Source organism: Leptonotus elevatus, chromosome 12 (genome assembly GCF_054856555.1).
Source record: "Leptonotus elevatus isolate MCC_2025b chromosome 12, RoL_Lele_1.0, whole genome shotgun sequence".
Classification (NCBI taxonomy): domain Eukaryota; kingdom Metazoa; phylum Chordata; class Actinopteri; order Syngnathiformes; family Syngnathidae; genus Leptonotus; species Leptonotus elevatus.
Window position 1 is genome coordinate 22,484,018 of NC_141250.1, and position 21,065 is coordinate 22,505,082.

Genomic DNA, 21,065 nt, shown 5'->3' on the forward strand with positions numbered 1-21,065 from the left:
CGTAATCGTCCTGAATGACTGAAAAAAACGGAGATTTTATTTTCTGGCCATATCGCCCAGCCCTAATATTATGTAGGTATGCATTTTTATTCGAATTTTCAAGAAATGCGAAAATAAAACTGAATGGAAATGCTAGAAATTCAAAAAAGGGCCCAAAATTTGCATAAAAGGTACGCTTGGAGGGGATGGATTTTGAAGCGTATCGAAAAAAGGAAATAGCCAACAATGGCTATGAAAAAAGGTTTTGCGTTTTGCGTACGTTTTGACCGGATATTACGTCACACGTACGTTTGTAGTCCCAAAACAGAAATATTTTTGGAATGAATTGAAGAAGTGAATATTAATGCGATTTTAGATTGAAACAGCAAAGAAACGCTACAGTTGATCAAGAATTACAAAAGCAAACTCGTAGTCGCTTCCTGGTCTTCTTCTTCTTCTTTTAAATGACTGGTGGATCACATCTCTATGGTGTATAGCGCCACCTACAGCGTCGGAGGCCCCTCTCAATATTCGCAAAAGAAGAACAGATGGAAGTCGCATCTCCGTTTTGCGCATTTTTAGTCAATTTGCTTAAAAAATTCGAGACAATTGGATGGAAAGCTGACTATTGACCCTTGTTTGAGACAAGGGAGGTGTCGAAAGGCTATAAAAAAGTAGAAATATCACATCATTCATTGTTCCTTCTTCTTACGGGAATCCCGCAGCGTAATTTGACTCAGCTATCGATCAATGTTAATCTTTAATCTGAGTTTTGGAACCGCCTGTGAGAGACTCGAATGTCACATGGAATTGCTTCTTGACGAGTCGCGGAGGTGCTCGCTGAACGTCACACAGCCCGCTTGACCACATGCGTTGAATTATTTTCTGAGTCAACACGCCGGCACTTCTTTTGAACACTTCTTGATGCATTGACTGCAAATGTGTCATGTTTTTGATGACGTTGGTCATGATGTGTTTTAAACTCAAGGAGGCTAACGGGGGGGGTCAATAAGCAATATCGCAGGGAGGCGGCACGTGGCCCTGCTGGCCCAATAAAACAATGGAATTGCTCCCAAGCCGCATTGCGTCGTCACATCACGAACAATCATGTGGATAATCTGTGTACTGTTCTGGCTCCAAGAAATCTCTCCACCCCGTATCTCCGGAGAGCCATCCGGCGGCCGCCAGGTCTTTGAAGCTCCTCGCCAAGATACCAAGAGATGCTGAAGCTGTCATTGTTCTCGTTGGTAAGCTTTTGGACAAAACAGCATTTCATTTGCTTTTGGCCTTTCGTATGACATCAGAATGATTCAAGTGCATCGTGCTGTCATTTTACGGTTTACGTCAACTTGGTAGATTCAGACCGGCTTTTGTCGCATTCTTTTTCGTCGGTCGTCTTTTCTGTGTCGTTGATTCGCTTGACGTAACGTGTAATCGGGCCTTTTATTTCTCCGGGTTTATTTCTTAATAGCAACGTTCACAGGTTATTCAAAGCCATTCTATGTTTTATCATCAAAAAATATAGCAGAATGCTAAATATATACGTGCAAAGATTAATCAACAATAGGGATGTAACGATAACGGCAATATCGTGATATCGCAATATTAAAACTGCCACAATATCGTCGTCGTCATATCACAACATTAAAAGCCGCACATCTGTTAAAAAAAAGTCGGGTTGATTTCCATTTGTGCAGTTCTAGTACCCTCTGGTTGCTAGCTTTTTAGTGCAGTTTAATTTTCACGAGGCATGTTTTGGCCCGTCTATGTTTAAAATCCACGCTAATGGCCAGATGAAGGGGAACTTAATATGCTTGTGAATCAAATCAAACATTAAGTGCTATTAGAGATTGTAGATGGTTTATATGTATTGCCGTTATGTACAAAAGTACAATATTGTGCTTTTTCCCCCCGTATGAGCTCATTTTATTTACAATATTATGACCTTTTGTTTCGCCAACCTCCCCACAATATCGTGATAATTATTGTATAGTGCCCTTCATATAGTGATGTTGTATCGTGATATTTGGATATCGTGACATCCCTAGTTGACAACTAATGGATTATCAAATTAGTTGACAAATATTTTAATAATCGTTTAGAGTTGTTGTTTAACTTCAAGTTGCCCAAATGTGATTTCAAAACCTTAACAGCAAATATTCGATCATTTCTTTAGTCATCCATAAAGCAGATGGATTCAGTTTGTATTTACTTGCAAATATCTACTTCAAGTTTAAAACAAAATATTTGTGATGTGAATTTCGCTGGTGTCAGGCCAAAACCTCCAAAATCGTCACTTTTCAGCAGACCCCCAAAACGGCCTTTTTTTTCAACCGTTGTCATTGCATCATCAAACGGCGCAAACCATTTTCAACAATTCAGATTAATTTGTACAAATGACACCCACACGCTGACCAAAGGTATAGATTTTAGAAAAAATGTGAAATTTGACAAATTGTGACTTAGTCTTGGAATCTGACCTCCAATGAAGATCAATCTTGGTGGAAAAGGCATGAACGTCCATTTTGTGCCCTGGCAGGCTGCGTTGAATTCCTGGAGCAGCCGGCCATGGCCTTCGTACGGCTGAACGAGGCCGTGCTTCTGGAGTCCGTGTTGGAGGTCCCGGTTCCCGTTCGCTTCATTTTTGTCCTGCTGGGTCCCAGTCAGGCCAACGTGGACTACCACGAGATCGGACGGTCTTTCTCAACGCTCATGTCGGACAAGGTGGGAAACAAACCGACATTCTTCACCCCAACCACGTAAATCAAGGATTTTTGAATTGATTAACTATTTTATAGAGATGAAATACTGAAAATACAACCATGCCGTGTTCTTTTGAAGATGATTGGTCCTCCATTATGAATTGCAGAGCTTCCACGAGGTGGCTTATTTCGCCGACAACAGACAGGATCTTCTAAACGGTATCAACGAATTCCTGGACTGCAGCATTGTCATTCCGCCGTCTGACGTGGAGGGCAAAGACCTGTTGAAGACCGTAGCCGACTTCCAGAAGCAGATGCTGCGCAAGCGGAAGGAAAGGGAGCTGAAGAAGCACCACTCTTCATTTGGCCTGGAGCAGAACAACAAAGGTAATCCGCGGCATGGAGAATTTTTCTTTCGAAGATACATTCATGGGAAAAACTGCCACGTGCTCCACCATCCAGACCCGATTCAAGAGGAAGAGGAGGACGGCGACCAAGAGGTTGACCCGTTAAAGCGTTCGGGGATTCCGTTTGGGGGACTGATCCATGACATTCGGCGCCGCTACCCCAACTACGTCAGCGACTTGAAAGATGCCGTGGACATGCAATGCGTCGCTGCCGTTATCTTCATTTACTTTGCTGCGCTGTCGCCCACCATAACCTTCGGGGGGTTGCTAGGTAGGGCAAATTGACAACGCACACGTCCATTTTCACGTAACGGAAAGAGGATGAGGCACAGTGATAAGAGAAAGAAAGGTTTGGCAGGATTGTCACTTTCTCCGAATTCCGACTTTTTACAGTGAGAATTCTAACTTTATTCTCAGAATTCAAAGTCAGACATCCTGCCAACATTTTTTTTCTCTCTTCTAATCCGTAGCTGAAAGTATTCCTTTTGTATTTTCTTTTGCCTTCACATGAAGGGGAGAAAACCGAGGGCATGATGGGCGTGTCCGAGCTGATTGTTTCCACTGCGACGCTTGGAGTTATATTCTCACTCCTGGCCGGTCAGCCGCTTCTCATCATAGGATTCTCCGGACCCTTACTGGTTTTTGAGGAAGCCTTCTACAAGGTAGCGCACGGTTCACAGTCGGAACGTCATAACGATTAGCGGTACGAGTGTGTCAAGCGCATCATCGGAAGGTGTTGTCGCTCAGTTTTGCCAGGCCTACAATTTCGAGTACCTCACGGGTCGGGTGTGGATCGGGTTCTGGCTGGTCTTCATCGTCCTGCTGATTGTGGCGGCGGAGGGCAGCTTTCTGGTTCGCTTCATCTCACCCTTTACCCAAGAGATATTTGCTTTCCTGATCTCCCTCATCTTCATCTACGAGACCTTCTCGAAGCTCATCAAGGTTATTTTGGAGATCAGATTTTTCAGATGGAGGCATTTTGATTGTGTTTGTCGCATTTCAGGGGGGGACGGAAGGAAAACATGTCTTGTTTTTCAGGTGTTTCAAGAACATCCGTTGATGGCGTGGTACCCCGGGGACGCCACGCCTCCGTCTGAGCTTCATGACGTCCAGAACCAACCCAACACTGCTTTGCTTTCTCTCGTCCTCATGATGGGCACGTTCTTTCTGGCGTTCTTCCTCAGAAAGTTCAGAAACAGTCGCTTTTTGGGCGGCAAGGTAATCACCGCTAAATGAACCTCACTCTGGGGAACCCGGTGGTTAGGATTAGATCACCTAACTTTTAGGGTTAGGGTCGTGATGGTTTTGTTACCAATCGTAAGGCCATTGAGTGACATTTCTACTCTTGTGGCCAAAAGATGACTGACTTTCTTCTTCTTGTTTTTCCCCTCAGGCAAGAAGAATCATTGGGGATTTTGGTATTCCCATTTCAATTTTAGTTTCTGTGTTTGTGGATTACTCCATCACCGACACTTACACGCAGGTAAATGGCTTCACGAATGAATGAACAACTTTATTCCAGAACCAGGGGGGGGGTCCATATCACAAAACCAAAGAACAATAACAGAATCAAAGAGAAAAAAGGGGAGGAAATAGTAAAATTCATTCTACTCCGCCTTCCACAGTGATCAATGTAAAACATACAGGCATGCTCGCCAATGGTTCCAGTGTCTGGAATAAAACCGACCAGAAGTGCGCACAGGATTGACATTCAGGGCCTCCGTATTCCTATAGATTCTAAGAATCCTCTTAGAGAGTTCCTAACATAACCTAAAAATTCCTAGCAAGGCGTCTTATCTTAGAAGCGAGTCCAGAACATTCTCAAAAACTCTTAAGTAAGGAATGGACAGAAACTCTTAATGGAGGAGGTCACATTTGAAAGAACTCCTCAAAGAGATGGTATCAGATTGTCTTGGAAGTGTTGGCGTTCCATAAGACGTTCAAAATGAAACGTAAAAGCCAAGATTTTTAATTTGGCGAATGCTGTTGCCGTGGCGACGCGCTGTTTCCCAAGAAAAGGATGTTGATTTTGATGGTTTTAACATGAGTGGAAACACGAAACGCACACATCACGCCTGGCCATTTTGTCTTCTGTTTCGGGGAACTCCGAAGCCACTTAAACATATTTTTCTCTGCTCTTAACAAATCTTACCTTAGCAGCTCTCTTGAAAGCTGCCATTCTTCAGAAATAGCTTTTATCTGTGCTCTCCACTTTTAAGGGAAATTCTGAGAAAACGTGATTCTTACAATTTGGCCAATAGGAGCAACTCTTTGCACTAATAATCTTTAGGAATTGCGTGTAAATGCGGTCTTAGTGGCCTTTGACAGTTTGTTGCTTGAACATTGGAGGGACTCATAAATCCCTTGGGTTATATTTTGTTTCCTTCTAGAAACTCAATGTGCCCTCGGGGGTTTCAGTCACTTCCCCTAACAAGAGAGGTTGGTTCATCAGTCCCTTTGGGGACAAGCAGCCCTTTCCCACCTGGATGATGGGAGCGTCCATTGTCCCCGCCCTTCTCGTATTCATCCTCATTTTTATGGAAACGCAGATCACCTCGTAAGTGCAGCATTTATAATAAACACTTGCCTCTTTGTGGTTTGCTTTTCTCTTGAATCGGGTTTCAGCTATTTGTTCAAATTGTGCAAATTCTGTGCTCTTCAAAACATGAAACAAAATCAACATGAACACAGATGACAGCATCAATATGCTGCACCTTTTACAAAACAACTTTTTTTAAATGACCCTAATATATATACACATTATTCCTCTTCACATTTCAGCCTGATTGTCAGTAAAAAGGAGCGCCGCCTGGTGAAAGGTTCGGGCTTCCACCTGGACTTGCTGCTGATCGTCATTCTGGGCGCCTTCTGCCCGCTCTTCGGCCTGCCGTGGCTGACGGCGGCCACGGTGCGCTCGGTCACTCACGTCAACGCCCTGACCGTCATGAGCAAGGCCACGGCCCCCGGGGAGAAGCCCATGATCCAGGAAGTCAAAGAGCAGAGGCTGACGGGGCTTCTCGTGGCCGTGCTTGTCGGTGAGAAGGATGTCCGACGTCTGCTCCGTAGGGCGTTGAAATGAATCGATGCCGTGTATGTGATTGAAATTGGTTTTGGTCTGGCCCAATGATCAGGTATGTCCATTGTGATGACCGACGTGCTGCGCCTCATCCCTCTGCCTGTGCTCTTTGGCATCTTCTTGTACATGGGGGTCACCTCTCTGACGGGGATCCAGTTGTACGAACGCATCACGCTCATGGTCACACCGGCCAAGCATCACCCCGACCACATTTACGTCACCAAGGTAACGCACACCAGGGGTTGCATTTGATTTATTCAAAAGGGGGCGGTGCAATTTAATAAAACACATAGAAATTCATGAGTTAAAAAAGACAGAATTAGCCAGAAGGCTATTTTTTTGCATGTTCTCCCCGTTGCCTGGGTGGGTTTTATACTGCGTTATGTTTGGTACCGGTACTTGCAGCGCCACCGCTCGCCAAGTGACCTTACCTCGACTCGTAACTAGTCCGAGGAGTTCGCATATAGCAAACAAGTAGCAGCGTATCGTCGCGGTTAATAAAAGTTGGGTCAAATCGACCCAAGTAGAGGATCGGTCCATTTTTGACCCATAGTTGGGTTATTTTTGACCCAACTGTTTTTTCACAGTCACATCATTATTTTTAAAGTTCCCAAACCAGTTTCTGTATTGACTTTTCAGGGTTTGTAAGAAGCTTAGTTTATGTTTAACCTGCTATTGGTGAGCTAAACTGTGAAGCTAATCTAATTTATGACCATTTTTGACTCTGGACGTGCAACAATTTATGGATTAATCAACAAGCAAATGAATCAACAATTCTGAAATTCGGCCTCCCAACAGTGCATAGTCTCGGTCCATCCCTAAAACCAAGTCAAAGTCAAGCCTAGCAAGTCCTAAAATTGTTGACTTATGTCTGTCTGGAGTCAAGTCACATGACCCGATTCCCCCGCCGTTAACATGCGCACACGCACACTCCCACGCGCAGACAAACAGCAAGCATATCTCCAGTACACGCTGTCACTCGCGTCCTCTGTCATTAGCGGTAGGACGGCAGAACACAATCCAGCCGTGCGCGATCGCAGCCAAAAAAGCCAAAGCCAGTCCATCCTTCGAGGTCATGTAGCTGCAGAAATGACAGCCTTTAGTGTTTGGGATGTTATGGATTGCAGCACTGACACCGACGCCCAGAAGCCTGAGTAATGACAGACTCGCATGTGCAAGTTTGGGCCTTCCGCTACTCAACAACACATCTGCATGCTGACATTCATTTGCATAGGAGATGCAAGAATCTTCCAAAGTATACTAATATACAAAATAATATGTTTAGACCCTCAAAAACAGCATCATTATTCTTTGCTAGCAGTGCGTCGCTAAGGCAACAGCGCGCAACAAAATAAAAAGCTTTCAATAACTTTTCATTTCATACCGGATTTATTTTCGAGGATGAGTTTGTTCAAATATGTCTAATGACCCAAAGTGGTGCCACATTTCAAAATGAAAATCAAAATGGCAGACTTCCTCTGAGGTTTAGAGTATGCCCTTTTTTTTTTGACTTTCTTTGTAGGTCTTAGACAGTTACATATGCATTCCAGTTTTCGTAGATCTATGGGTGCGTTGTTAAAAATTGACTGGGGGCACTACTGAGCACATTCCCCAAAAAGTTTTTGCCGAGGCTTAGACCCTCAAAAATAGCCTTTTTTTTTTTTTTGCAAACAAACAAATAAATAAATAAATAAATAGAGAGCACATTAACAGTTTTTGACGAGGAGGGAACAGGTTTATGAAGGTCCAAAACATCTTCGCCTTGGAGTGGGAACTGGGACACTCCATATCTCTGATCGTTAGAAAAGTCCCGAAAGTAAAAGTAATAATATTTGTGACGTGTCATCGAGTCTTGGTCCTGCTTGATTTTTTCTTCAGTTTTTGGGAAAAACGCCTTCCTATGTCCTACTGGTGATTTGATTACTAAACAACTAAAAAAGTCAAAAACAAATTCCCCTTGTGAAAGTGAAAGAAAATCTATTCTTTCATTTGTTAGATTTGGTATATATGAAAACAGAGAACACCATTTTCCGTAGGCCTTGAAACATGGAGGAGCAGTCCTTGTCCACAAGATGGAGGCAAAAACACGAGCCATCCATTTTTGCCCAATGTCAGCTGTTTGAAGGTGTTTCTATCCCCCGCAGGTGAAGACCTGGCGCATGAACATGTTCACCCTCATCCAGCTGGGCTGCATCGTGGCCCTGTGGGTCGTCAAGTCCACCGCCGCCTCCCTGGCATTCCCCTTCGTCCTCATCATGACGGTGCCGTTGCGCCGCATCATCCTCTCCAGGATTTTTGAGGAACGTGAGCTGCAGGCGGTAGGTCGTGCGGCGGGGGCTTTCCAGTAATGCGGGAAGCGGCGCCGCGCTGCGCCGCGCCGCGCCGCGCCGCGCCGGGCTCATCCCCTGCTGGAACCTTTGCAACTTTAGCAATCGGACGGACGCGAACACATTTGTGTCCAATACTAACACCTCCAAAGTAAATGCAAATATTGAACTGGAAATTCCTTCATGACAAATGTAAATGTCTCATGTTTCTACCTGGAAGCGTTCACTTATTGGGGCGGGTGATGTTTTTTGTGGTTACCCACTCATAAGCACCAAGAGTAAGACAGTCAAACTTTTGTTTTTCCTCTTTGAAAATACACGTCTCGATCTCAAAGTGAGACTTTAAACAATAAGCAGCCAAAGACAGTAAACACTGTTTTGCATGCCCCAAGAAATGATCCAATTGGTTTTCTTAACTGCAGTACTGCCAAAGTGGAGTAAACATATATTTGCAGATACGGTTAAACAAATCGATATACGTTATAACATATTTGCCAATACTGACAAGCATATTTTAAAGTGCGTTCAAATGCATTTGCAAATACGTCCAAAGATATTTTCAAATACTGTACGTTCAAACGTACTTGGAGGCTAAATGCTAAAAACAAAGATGGGCACACCGCTAATTGACTTGAGTATTTTCAGACCCTGTTTAAAGGTCTGTTGCTTTGCTTTAGCTTACATTTCCAGTGTCATTTTTTTAAATAGGGAGACATCCAATACGTAGACATTTTCTGTCCGTGTTTAGAAAAGACCCGATTGCCAAACAGATATCCGATTCCGTGATTTGGTTTCTCTTTATTGACTCTCATTTGACTCAAAAAAGCACCAAATAACATACATTAAAACAAAAAGAAAGAAAGAAAATTGGTCAGCAGGCTAAGTCAAGCTCTTTATCTCCACAGCTGGACTGCGATGAAGACTCGCCCAACTTTGATGAGGATGGACGGGATGAGTACAACGAGATTCACATGCTCGTATAAAGTTGAACGAGCCGAACAGACCGCACCTCCTCTTGTTCCTCCTCTTCCTCCTCCTCCTCCTTCTTGAAAGTTGACAGGACGAGAGTCACAAGGCAAAAAACATGAGATTGCTAATATATTTTTCCTCAAGTAAAAAACCCTAAAAGCAACAAAAATGCATACAAAAGTTGCGTGGGCCTTGTTTTGGTGGTGTGGTAATTAATACCTTCCCTGAAATTGTGTTCCTAACCTGAAGTCATCACTAGACAATGACGACTGTATGTCGATCCCTTTAATTACTCTGCAGGCTTGGGGCATATTTGCAATATTTAATGGTCACCTCTTAGACAAATGCTGAGAACTTGCTGGATGAATGTCAGGAAGTAAGAAATATTTCATTTATAGGTGAGCGCTTTGCCCCGAATGCAAAAAGGACGTTGCAGAAAACGAGCCAAACGATATTGCATGCGTAGATGAGTTTCCTTTGGAAAAGGTACCAACCATTTCCTTTCAAATGCAAAGGTGTGCAAAAGGTCTTGAATCCAGTTGCCAGCAGATGTTCACTTGCACTCATGACAAAAATTGGGCTTGATTCTAATCAACATTTTAAAAAATTGTACATCCTGGGTCACTTCAATATGATTTGATTGATAACAGTGAAGTCAGCTCTAATTCTTGTATTTTTTTATGCCGCCTTTGTTTCCGACAAATTGTAAGCAATGACGACACAAATTTCAGGATAGTCCAAATACAAACGTTGTCTGGATTTCTTCAGCTTCAACTAAAAAAATGATAAACAATAATGACAATTTCAATGTTGTCACTCGAACCCATTGATTGAGTAAATGGTGGTGCCCCACTGATAAACTCTTCTTGTATAATGGTAAAGACATAAACCGCTTCATCGCAAGCGGATACCGGATACCGGATACCGGATCCCATTTCCATAAGGTTCCCTTGAAAACTCCTTGAAGATGTTCTTCCAGCCCAGAAAAAGATGGCTTCAAATAGCCCGAATGAAAATGGCGAGTGTAAGTAAACGTGACCGCAACGGTACATGGGCCCTTTGCACACACTTGAAGCACTTTGAATGGCAAATTGTGCCTGCCAACCAAACACGTTCCAAGACGTAAACACGCAATGACGCCTAACACAAAAGGACGCTTGCAAATAAGTAACTTTGATTTGACTTTCTTTGTTTTGGCAACTTTTTTGTTTTTACATTCAGACTCGCAAAACCTGCTGATTAGTCATGTTTAAACTGTATCTGCAAATAAGGAGTTGGCCCCGAGTTGAAAGGACTTTGTGTAAATGTTTTTCTTCGTATTGGTTCTTTCATCTTCTCAACAAGATTTCCAGTACACATTTCACATATGTCATGAATAATATAACCAAACACGTCAGCTGCAAAAGGCCAGAAACTAAGCAAACACACGTGTGGCCGACACGCCAGGGAGCAGTTGAGTTGTTGGCGAGGGAGCATGAATGATGTATTGTATAGGACGACTACATGCCAATTCGAATGTAGCATCTGTGTTTTCACCGCCGGCCGGCTTTCATAGAATTACAATTAGCTGGGCAGCAAGATTTCTCTTAAAATTCACATCGGACTGACGCGAGCAACGGCGATGCTTGAATGCCTGCTGGGTGTCCAAATCTCGCGCTGAAACAAGTGAAGCATGTTCCAAATTATTACGCATATCGGATTTCAGTTAAATCAACATTTGAGTTTGGGGCTTTTTTTTTTTCAGGCAGATTTTTTTCTCATGCTTCATTCTCCTGGAGGCGTATTCAGGAAAGCGCCTGTCAGACAAATCCATCGTATTACGAGAGCAGCTGTTAAAAATCCACTGATAAGTGCTAAGCAGTATTTGAGGCTGCTGGCGTCTCTGGAGGCCCAACATCCTCCCAAGGCTTGCAGTCAAGGAAAAACCGTATTGCGGCCACCCTTAATAAATCTATCAAGGAGAAACAGAAATACATGAACATTCATTTAAAACTTGAGATGGTGCTGATGGTTGGAGTTGGCGTTGGTTTTTGAATGTTGGGCCGTGAGATGGTAGGTGGTGTCAAAATAAGGTATGGAGTTTATAACTAACAATTTACTCTTGTGGTATTGTAGAGCATTAATATTCAGAGGTGGGCAAGTCAATTAATTTTGACGGTCAGTCATCCGTCAAAGGCCGGGATACCCGTCCGTCATCGTTAATCCGTCTTTATATTTTGACGCTCCGTCATTCGCCGACGGCCGGGAAACCCGTCCGTCATCGTTAATCCGTCTTTATATTTTGACGCTCCGTCATTCGCCGACGGCCGGGATACCCGTCCGTCGCCGTTAATCCGTCTTTATATTTTGACGCTCCGTCATTCGTCAACGGCCGGGATACCCGTCCGTCATCGTTAATCCGTCTTTATATTTTGACGCTCCGTCATTCGTCGACGGCCGGGATACCCGTCCGTCATCGTTAATCCGGCTTTATATTTTGACGCTCCGTCATTCGTCGACGGCCGGGATACCCGTCCGTCACAGTTAATCCGTCTTTATATTTTGACGCTCCGTCATTCGTCGACGGCCGGGATACCCGTCCGTCATCGTTAATCCGTCTTTATATTTTGACGCTCCGTCATTCGTCAACGGCCGGGATACCCGTTTGTCATCCTTAATCCGTCTTTATATTTTGACGCTCCGTCATCCGTCAAAGGCCGGGAAACCCGTCCGTCACAGTTAATCCGTCTTTATATTTTGACGCTCAGTCATCCGTCAAAGGCCGGGAAACCCGTCCGTCACCGTTAATCCGTCTTTATATTTTGACGCTCCGTCATTCGTCAACGGCCGGGATACCCGTCCGTCATCGTTAATCCGTCTTTATATTTTGACGCTCCGTCATCCGTCAAAGGCCGGGATTCCCGTCCGTCATCGTTAATCCGGCTTTATATTTTGACGCTCCGTCATTCGTCGACGGCCGGGATACCCGTCCGTCATCGTTAATCCGTCTTTATATTTTGACGCTCCGTCATTCGTCGACGGCCGGCTTACCGTCCGTCATCGTTAATCCGTCTTTATATTTTGACGCTCCGTCATTCGTCGACGGCCGGGATACCCGTCCGTCACCGTTAATCCGTCTTTATATTTTAACGCTCCGTCATTCGTCGACGGCCGGGAAACCCGTCCGTCATCGTTAATCCGTCTTTATATTTTGACGCTCCGTCATTCGTCGACGGCCGGGATACCCGTCCGTCACCGTTAATCCGTCTTTATATTTTGACGCTCCGTCATTCGTCGACGGCCGGGATACCCGTTTGTCATCGTTAATCCGTCTTTATATTTTGACGCTCCGTCATTCGTCGACGGCCGGGATACCCGTCCGTCATCGTTAATCCGTCTTTATATTTTGATGCTCCGTCATTCGTCAACGGCCGGGATACCCGTTTGTCATCCTTAATCCGTCTTTATATTTTGACGCTCCGTCATCCGTCAAAGGCCGGGAAACCCGTCCGTCACAGTTAATCCGTCTTTATATTTTGACGCTCAGTCATCCGTCAAAGGCCGGGAAACCCGTCCGTCACCGTTAATCCGTCTTTATATTTTGACGCTCCGTCATTCGTCAACGGCCGGGATACCCGTCCGTCATCGTTAATCCGTCTTTATATTTTGACGCTCCGTCATCCGTCAAAGGCCGGGATTCCCGTCCGTCATCGTTAATCCGGCTTTATATTTTGACGCTCCGTCATTCGTCGACGGCCGGGATACCCGTCCGTCATCGTTAATCCGTCTTTATATTTTGACGCTCCGTCATTCGTCGACGGCCGGCTTACCGTCCGTCATCGTTAATCCGTCTTTATATTTTGACGCTCCGTCATTCGTCGACGGCCGGGATACCCGTCCGTCACCGTTAATCCGTCTTTATATTTTAACGCTCCGTCATTCGTCGACGGCCGGGAAACCCGTCCGTCATCGTTAATCCGTCTTTATATTTTGACGCTCCGTCATTCGTCGACGGCCGGGATACCCGTCCGTCACCGTTAATCCGTCTTTATATTTTGACGCTCCGTCATTCGTCGACGGCCGGGATACCCGTTTGTCATCGTTAATCCGTCTTTATATTTTGACGCTCCGTCATTCGTCGACGGCCGGGATACCCGTCCGTCATCGTTAATCCGTCTTTATATTTTGACGCTCCGTCATTCGTCGACGGCCGGGATACCCGTCCGTCACCGTTAATCCGTCTTTATATTTTGACGCTCCGTCATTCGTCAAAGGCCGGGATTCCCGTCCGTCATCGTTAATCCGGCTTTATATTTTGACGCTCCGTCATTCGTCGACGGCCGGGATACCCGTCCGTCATCGTTAATCCGTCTTTATATTTTGACGCTCCGTCATTCGTCGACGGCCGGGTTACCGTCCGTCATCGTTAATCCGTCTTTATATTTTGACGCTCCGTCATTCGTCGACGGCCGGGATACCCGTCCGTCACCGTTAATCCGTCTTTATATTTTGACGCTCCGTCATTCGTCGACGGCCGGGATACCCGTCCGTCCGTCATCGTTAATCCGGCTTTATTTCAAGCCACCACGGTTGCACCAATAAATACGAAACAGATGTCCGTCAGTCAGTACTGAACTGAAGATTGATGATGACATTGATGGACAAAAACTCACTTCTGTCAATGCTTAGTTCATCAATTTATGAAAGTTTCCGGTCAATCGTCAACAACACGGGCGTCCATCATTGACGGACCTTCTGTCAGTATTCATGGGACGCTCACCTCTGGTAATAATATTCTGTAAACTGTACCATTGAAAACTACTGAGTGCTCAGGACGAAAAACTGCACCAACATCTCCCAATCTCGACCCTATTGAGGATTCTACCTCTTTCTGTTCTTTAGTCATTAGCAGTAGAAAATAGGCTGGCTTCACCGAAAACTGGTTTTGAACCAAATGTTACAGATGTGTGTTTAGTCACAAGTTTCAGATGGAAACGAAACAATCATGACATGTCAACAGAAATATGAAGACAATGAACCGACAGGACAAGTCAGCAAACACATTCTATGCGTAATAATTTGGAACACGTGTATTTAAATGTTGTTGTTTTTTCAACGTTCCAATTCCCGTTTTTAGAGTCGTTTAAGGATATTTGGGTAAGCACAGATCAGATAGCAATTGGACTTGCTTGATGATGTCATCGTCTTTTTTGACAAAGAAATGCATGCATTTGTAAGCGTTGACATGTGAAAGATAACCAATCCCTATTTTCTTGGACTCACCAGATGGTTTTATAGCTGCAGGAATACAATCAAGTGAAGACAACTGTACACCCCCCCCCCCCCACACACAGTGCTTCAAAATGAAGAGCAGTTCTTTACAGTCGCTGTTTTTATGAATCGGCCGTGTAATCAAACGTTTGCCGGCCCGAAGAATCGCTTACGCAAGCATGCCCTTCATTTCGAGCCATACAAGAATTCTCTCAGGGTAAACTGACCTTTGAACTGTAAATTCCCAGCCTTGAGTTAGCTGAGACATGTTTGTACAAAAATAAGATATGGCTTACAGTCTGCCTTTTTGTGCTGAACAATGCATAGACCACAAGGTCAAGTCAAGATTATGAATTATTTATTTGTGCAATGATTTCCAAATCTTACACCTGTAATTCCTTCATTTTCATCAGCCCGAAATGTGAAGCATGTAAATGGCTTTGTAGTTTTTTTGTTTGTTTTTTAGCTCTATGCTAAATATTTTGTATTGCAGAAGCGTGGAACTGCCAATGTGGAGTAAACGTATTTGAATATGTACTTGCAAATAGATTTGAACGTACTTGTAGGCTCGAATGCTAAAATAATACTTAGCATTTTTCTCATTATATTCTCATGACATTATACCAAAATGTTCATAAATGAAGTACGTAATCATTGTTTATAGCATATTTTCCCATAATGCCACAGGGTTAGCGCCTGTGTAAGTCAATGCACTGTGGCATTATGGGAATTTTTTTTTTAAGATTTTAGCAGTTAGCCTACAAATACATTCCCATTTAAATACGTTCAAATACACACGGATTCCATTCTAAACTATTTGCCAGTCAAAACTTTTCACTCCACATTGGCAGTTCGCCGTTCTCTTACTAAATACATTTTTATTGTGAAATGCTTCAAAAACGGGATTTTTCTGTTGTCGCCTTTGCTCAAAGTGGACCGGCGCAACACAATCGTCGTTGTGCTGCTTTTTTGTTTTTGAATGTAAATGTTTGAGCGCGAGCGCATGCCGCTCCCGCAGATGATTGCCATTTCGGAAAGTTCAGCAACAACATCGATGCGGCGCAACCCCAAATTGTACATTTCGAGCCGGCGGCCGCCCGCAACGTGACTCTCATGTTTGACATGTTGACATACTGTCTTGCTCGGGGCAGGTTGTTGCGCGCACTCGCTTGGCGGCACATGGCCGGCCACAAAATGCGCGCCCGGAATGGCTGGAATCGGCTGTGATGTGGCCGGCCAGAGGGAAGCGAACGTTACACGTTCGGACTGGAGCACCAAACAATCAACTCAATGCTACACGACCACCACTACTACTAAATGCTCTGCCAGTGGTGTGTTGTATTTTGTCGGAATTTTAAACAATTCCCAGGTGTCTCAATAAAAGCTGTCTTGACATTCTTCTGTCAAAATACTTGATTTCAGGGTTTTCTCTCATCTAAATAGTGCATGTAACTTTTGTTACCATGACAACAGGCCAGTGCTACGGCGTCGTGACAAAGCGAGAGTTGCTAGTGTTGCTAACGTAGCTAACTTGCTAAAAGTTGCCAACTTATATATATATATATAAAAAAATAAAATAAAAAAAAAGAGCAATGATGATGACATTTCCGAATGAACAATACTGAGCTCTTAAGAAAAAAAAAAGAAGAAAAAAAAAGTTGCCAACTTAGCAACTTTTGCGACCACTCGAGCGCAATTTCTATGAACGTTTTGTTGTGTTGTTGCAGAAACTTCGAGACTCTGCCCGCGGGGAGCAGGAGATGTTTGCCCCTCCGCGTCCTGTTTGCAAATAAGCTAATAAATAATGACTAAACTATTTAACCATCCATAAAGCAAGAACCTGTAAAGTTATTGTATTTTCAAGAATTGCAAAAATAAACCCCGAATGGAAACAATAGAAATTCGAAAAAAGAAAGTTGTCTGACATCACTCGTCCGTTCAACACGTCCACGTGCTCTTATGACAAAAACGCGTGTGTGTGTGTGTGTGTGCGTGCGTGCGTGCGTGTGACTATAGACACAAGCAAACTGTAAAGCACATATTGGCCACTATTTACACAAGGACCGGTGATGAATCGTGGGTATTATTTCAGATAATAAAATGTGCGGTGCTGCTAATCTGTGCTGTCTGGTTTTTCGATGTTGAAACACGCAGGCTGAAAAGGGAAATAGTTGGGTTCTGTTTCTTTTAACCCTCAAACATTTCGGCCTTGTCAACAGTCTTTGTTGGGCACATTTTGTCGCCTCCATTAGTGCGGACCACCCACACTGGCTTCTTTTATTTCAAAAGTTCTTAATTCAACATGATGGTTGGGAACGAAGACACCCCTCGGAGTTTGACATGCACAGCAATACACCGTTGCTAGGGGGTGCTATAGGCACGTCACATATTTGTCCAGTCCCCTTAAGCAATTTATTTAATGAAGTTGAAAAATATTACAAAGTTCACAAGAAGCATTCTGTTCCAATGCAGTGCCTGTTCCTATATTTGTGCTGCTACGGTGGCCCTGAAGTGCAAAATTGCAAAGTGCAAAAAAAAAGCAATGAACACTACAACAAATCAAAAACACCAAATTTAAAAACAAAACAAAATCAAATTTAAAAAACACGAAAATCAACAACTAAACAAAACAGTAAACACAAAAACAAAAAAAAACAAAAAAAAAGTTTTCCCCCAAATATCTCCTCGTCCATCGTTGTTAGCTGACTCCAGCCGCCGCTAGCTGCACTGCTAACACAATCACAGGTGGTCTTCTAGTTTCATTGTACAGAAAAACATGACGTCACTTAATGTACAAAAATTGACATTATTATAATCCAAAATATTGCAATTTTTGTTCTAGAATATACAAAAACATGCGCACATAAATTTTGTTGACAATTGGTCATGGTTTTTGTACATTAAGTGACGTAATGTAAACCTTACGACATGAATAGAATAAAAAAAAAAAAAGGCATTTTGTTCTAATATTTTCAGAATATGATCAGAATATGCAAATACGTGCACATACATTTTGGTGACAATCGGTCACGGTTTTGGTACATTATGCAACGGTAACGGAAGGGTTGCATGCACCCTTTACTCGCGGCATGCGGCTGGCTGCATTTGCCAGCTCCAACGCTGCTGCTAATAGCATGAAGAAAAATGCATTTTCAGTGGTGCTTTAACTAATTTCTTGAATTTTCTTCCAATTCAGTTTAAACTACTTTTATAAAAAAATATATTATTTTGCTGTGTATTGTACTTTTTTTTGAAAAAAACCAGGAGAACCTGTCAAGTGAAGTCATGAAGAAAAAAAAAATCCCCTCACCCCCCACGTGATGGTCAGGGAGGGGGTGGGGGGTGGGGGGGGGGTCCTGGCACCGTGCCTGGAGTTGGAGCATATATAGAATCATACTGTAACATACTGTGGATGTTATTTAACAAAAGAGACACATGATATTTGTGTTCTATGATCCCTTGTAAATAAAAGACTGTACTTCTATATGATAGAATTACTTATTAATCCCCAACAGAAACTTTTCAAAAGTGATTTTATGAGCGCGTTCATAGGAAAGACCCGAAGCGATGTCACTTGACGTTTCCGTTCATTTGAAGGCCCGCAGAGTGTTTGTTTAATCTGTACAGCAAGTTCAGATGTCGCGCAACCAAAACAAGAGGGCAGTGAGGCCATTTCCATTTGTGTATTGTTGTGCAAGTTTGGCTTTGTCTGTCCGCAAGATGAGAGAAATACTTGACTTTGGTTTATTCGGACCACGCCCTTTCCCAACTTCTTATTTACTGCACATTCTAAGAATTTGTCGTGTACGCAGGACAATGGCGTCATGACGTCTTTATAGCGAGATGCCGTGTCAATATGGACCAACGTGACGGGAAAGAAAATCTTTCACTCTGTTGATAGCTCAGCTGGACCTTATTTCTTCCAAGGAAAATCTGTGATAGAGAAAAAAACCATCAGGGATGACGTTATCAGAAATCAATTGTCCAAGCCTCACTTCAGCCTGGAGTCCATATAAAAAAACCATATATATATGTATATGTATATATATATATATATATATATATATATATATATATATATATATATATATATATATGTATATGTATATGTATATATATATATATATATATATATATATATATATATATATATATATATATATATGCAAGGTAAACATTTCAAGAACGGTTCAATTTGAAAGTGGAACGATTCAATTCAGTTTGACTCAGTGGGATTACAATTTGTTTCATTATGGTACAGCTCAGTTTGGCTTTTTTGTTTTCAGTTGCAATTGAATTAAGTGTCAGCACTGTAAAAGAGCCATGGATCTCTATGTTAAAAGATGATTCCTTTTTTATTTTTATTTATTATTTTATTTTTTTTGTTTATTTTTTTTTTTTAATTATTATTTTTTTTTTTTTTTATTTATTTTTTTTTTTTCTATAAAGAGCTCAGTATTGTTCATTCGGAAATGTCATCATCATTGCTCTTTATTTTATTTTTTATTTTTTTATTTATTTATTTTTATTTTTATTTTTTTATTTTTATTTTTTTATTTTTTTTGTGTGTGTGTGGGTGAGTATGTATATGTGCGTGCGTGTGTGCGTGTATTTGTTAGCTCACCAATTCACCATTCCATCTGTATTGCAATATATTTCAAAGATTCGGTTCAGTTCAGTCCCATCTTTAAAAAATCAATCAATCAATCAATACCTAACAATTGGGTGGCATTAGCGTTACTGTATGTGCAGGTATGAAAATGTGAATGCATCCTTGTATATATATTGCCATTTTGAAAAGTATTCATGGTACTGTGGTTGTTTAGTGGTACTGGATTCGAGGTCCAGCCAGTACCCAAAGACGCCACCGACCACCGGAGCGCCTCGATATAAATGGAAGCGTTGCGACAGGAAGGACAAACAAAGAGCCCGAAAGTCAATGTTGGCACTTTTGCATTTGCATCAGGTTGAAACGAGTTGATTGTTCTGTTGCTGCTAAAAAAAAAGAAAAACTAATTTTCTCCAGACTGTAAAGCATTATTTGTGTCGCAAATATCATACAAATCTTCCAAACATACAAATCACATTTTTCCTTTGTGTTTCCGTCAATGCAGAAAGGTTCATCATTGTGCAGGTTCTCTTCTGTTCAACTCGCGGCCATAAATCAAACATCGGAAGAGTTCCGACTTCACAGCAAACGTATTTGGACAAAAACAAAAAATGCACAAGTCAAACTGGCTATTTTGTGAAAAGCAAAAAAAAAAAATTCTAGACATCTGTTAAGTCCTGGATGGTCTCAGGGCTTAAGGCCGATTATCACGTTTGGCTTTTCATTACAGCGACTATAAAAAGTTGTGCCAGATTTCAAAGTATAGTTATTACGTCGATGTACAGAATGACACACCCAGCAATGAGCCAACGCTTGACATTGATTTAAAAAAAAAAGGCAAACCTGCGCCGGGAATAAATAGCCTGCGTCTTACCCTGGAGGAAATGTCAAAAGCGTCACGCATGGCTGCCTGATGAATGCTACGGACACAAAAGAAGAAGCAAAGCACAAAAACATTTCTCTTCTCACATATGTCGCCGCAGCTCGGGAGGGGGGGGGGGGGGGGGGGGGGGAATAACACACACAAGTTATCTATTGTGTTGCTTCTAAAAAGCCTCCATTCGCAATCTGTCTGATGCCACCTCTCGTCATTTGACTCAGTTGGCCAAAACAAGGGACGCCGTTGATTTACACGTCGGGAATGTAAACAAATCATTTCACGCCGACGCTATACGTTGAGCGCCAACAATGTGGGTGGTACGGCATTCATGTGCAAATGAAGCGGCGTTGTGTCGGAGGTCAAGTTGGCGTCTTGTCATCTTGTACGTTGCGCCGTACGTACGTGATCGTCCCCACAGCACGGAAGCGACGCTCCACAAATGGGAACGGCAGATGCCCCGGATCAGCGCTTCTTCCTCAGCCAGAACATCGGGGTCAACCATTTGCAATAAATAATGTACATGAAGTGCATACATACAGTGGACCCCCGGGGGGCCGGCCGTTCCCGGCCTGCGGAGATCCGCAATTAATTGAAGTACATTCGGGATCACAATCACTTTTAGAAACAAAAAGTTCAAATGCAAGTTAACACGCAGTAAAAGGCAATCGGCGCTTACAAACATAAAACCTTTCACAACATGACGAAATGAAGGTACGAGCAAGGTTATTTTAGGTCATTAAAATCCGCAAAACGATTTCGTCCACGAAATAAAATAAAAACGAAAAATGCTTTTGAAAACGAACTGAAACTTCATTTTATGTCTACAAAACTAAAACTATCTTTAATTATAATGAAAACATCCTTCG

At 42.8% G+C, this 21,065-nt stretch overlaps 1 protein-coding gene across 4 annotated transcripts in view; it reads left to right on the forward strand.

The window, feature by feature from the left end:
* Nucleotides 1-16,108, forward strand: part of slc4a3 (solute carrier family 4 member 3) — a 34,251-nt gene extending 18,143 nt beyond the window's left edge. For 2 of the 4 annotated variants that reach the window (XM_086092054.1, XM_086092057.1), the window contains 12 exons: nucleotides 1,121-1,226; nucleotides 2,519-2,703; nucleotides 2,849-3,359; nucleotides 3,602-3,750; nucleotides 3,836-4,030; nucleotides 4,127-4,306; nucleotides 4,482-4,571; nucleotides 5,479-5,645; nucleotides 5,870-6,123; nucleotides 6,220-6,389; nucleotides 8,309-8,482; nucleotides 9,397-16,108. In XM_086092054.1, the coding sequence (XP_085948180.1) occupies nucleotides 1,121-1,226; nucleotides 2,519-2,703; nucleotides 2,849-3,359; nucleotides 3,602-3,750; nucleotides 3,836-4,030; nucleotides 4,127-4,306; nucleotides 4,482-4,571; nucleotides 5,479-5,645; nucleotides 5,870-6,123; nucleotides 6,220-6,389; nucleotides 8,309-8,482; nucleotides 9,397-9,474 (2,259 nt within the window). In that variant the 3' untranslated portion in view covers nucleotides 9,475-16,108. Of the gene's footprint in view, nucleotides 1-1,120; nucleotides 1,227-2,518; nucleotides 2,704-2,848; nucleotides 3,360-3,601; nucleotides 3,751-3,835; nucleotides 4,307-4,481; nucleotides 4,572-5,478; nucleotides 5,646-5,869; nucleotides 6,124-6,219; nucleotides 6,390-8,308; nucleotides 8,483-9,396 lie in introns of all 4 variants that reach the window. The other 2 variants (XM_086092056.1, XM_086092053.1) reach the window with 2 other exon arrangements.
* Nucleotides 16,109-21,065: the final 4,957 nt, after the last annotated feature.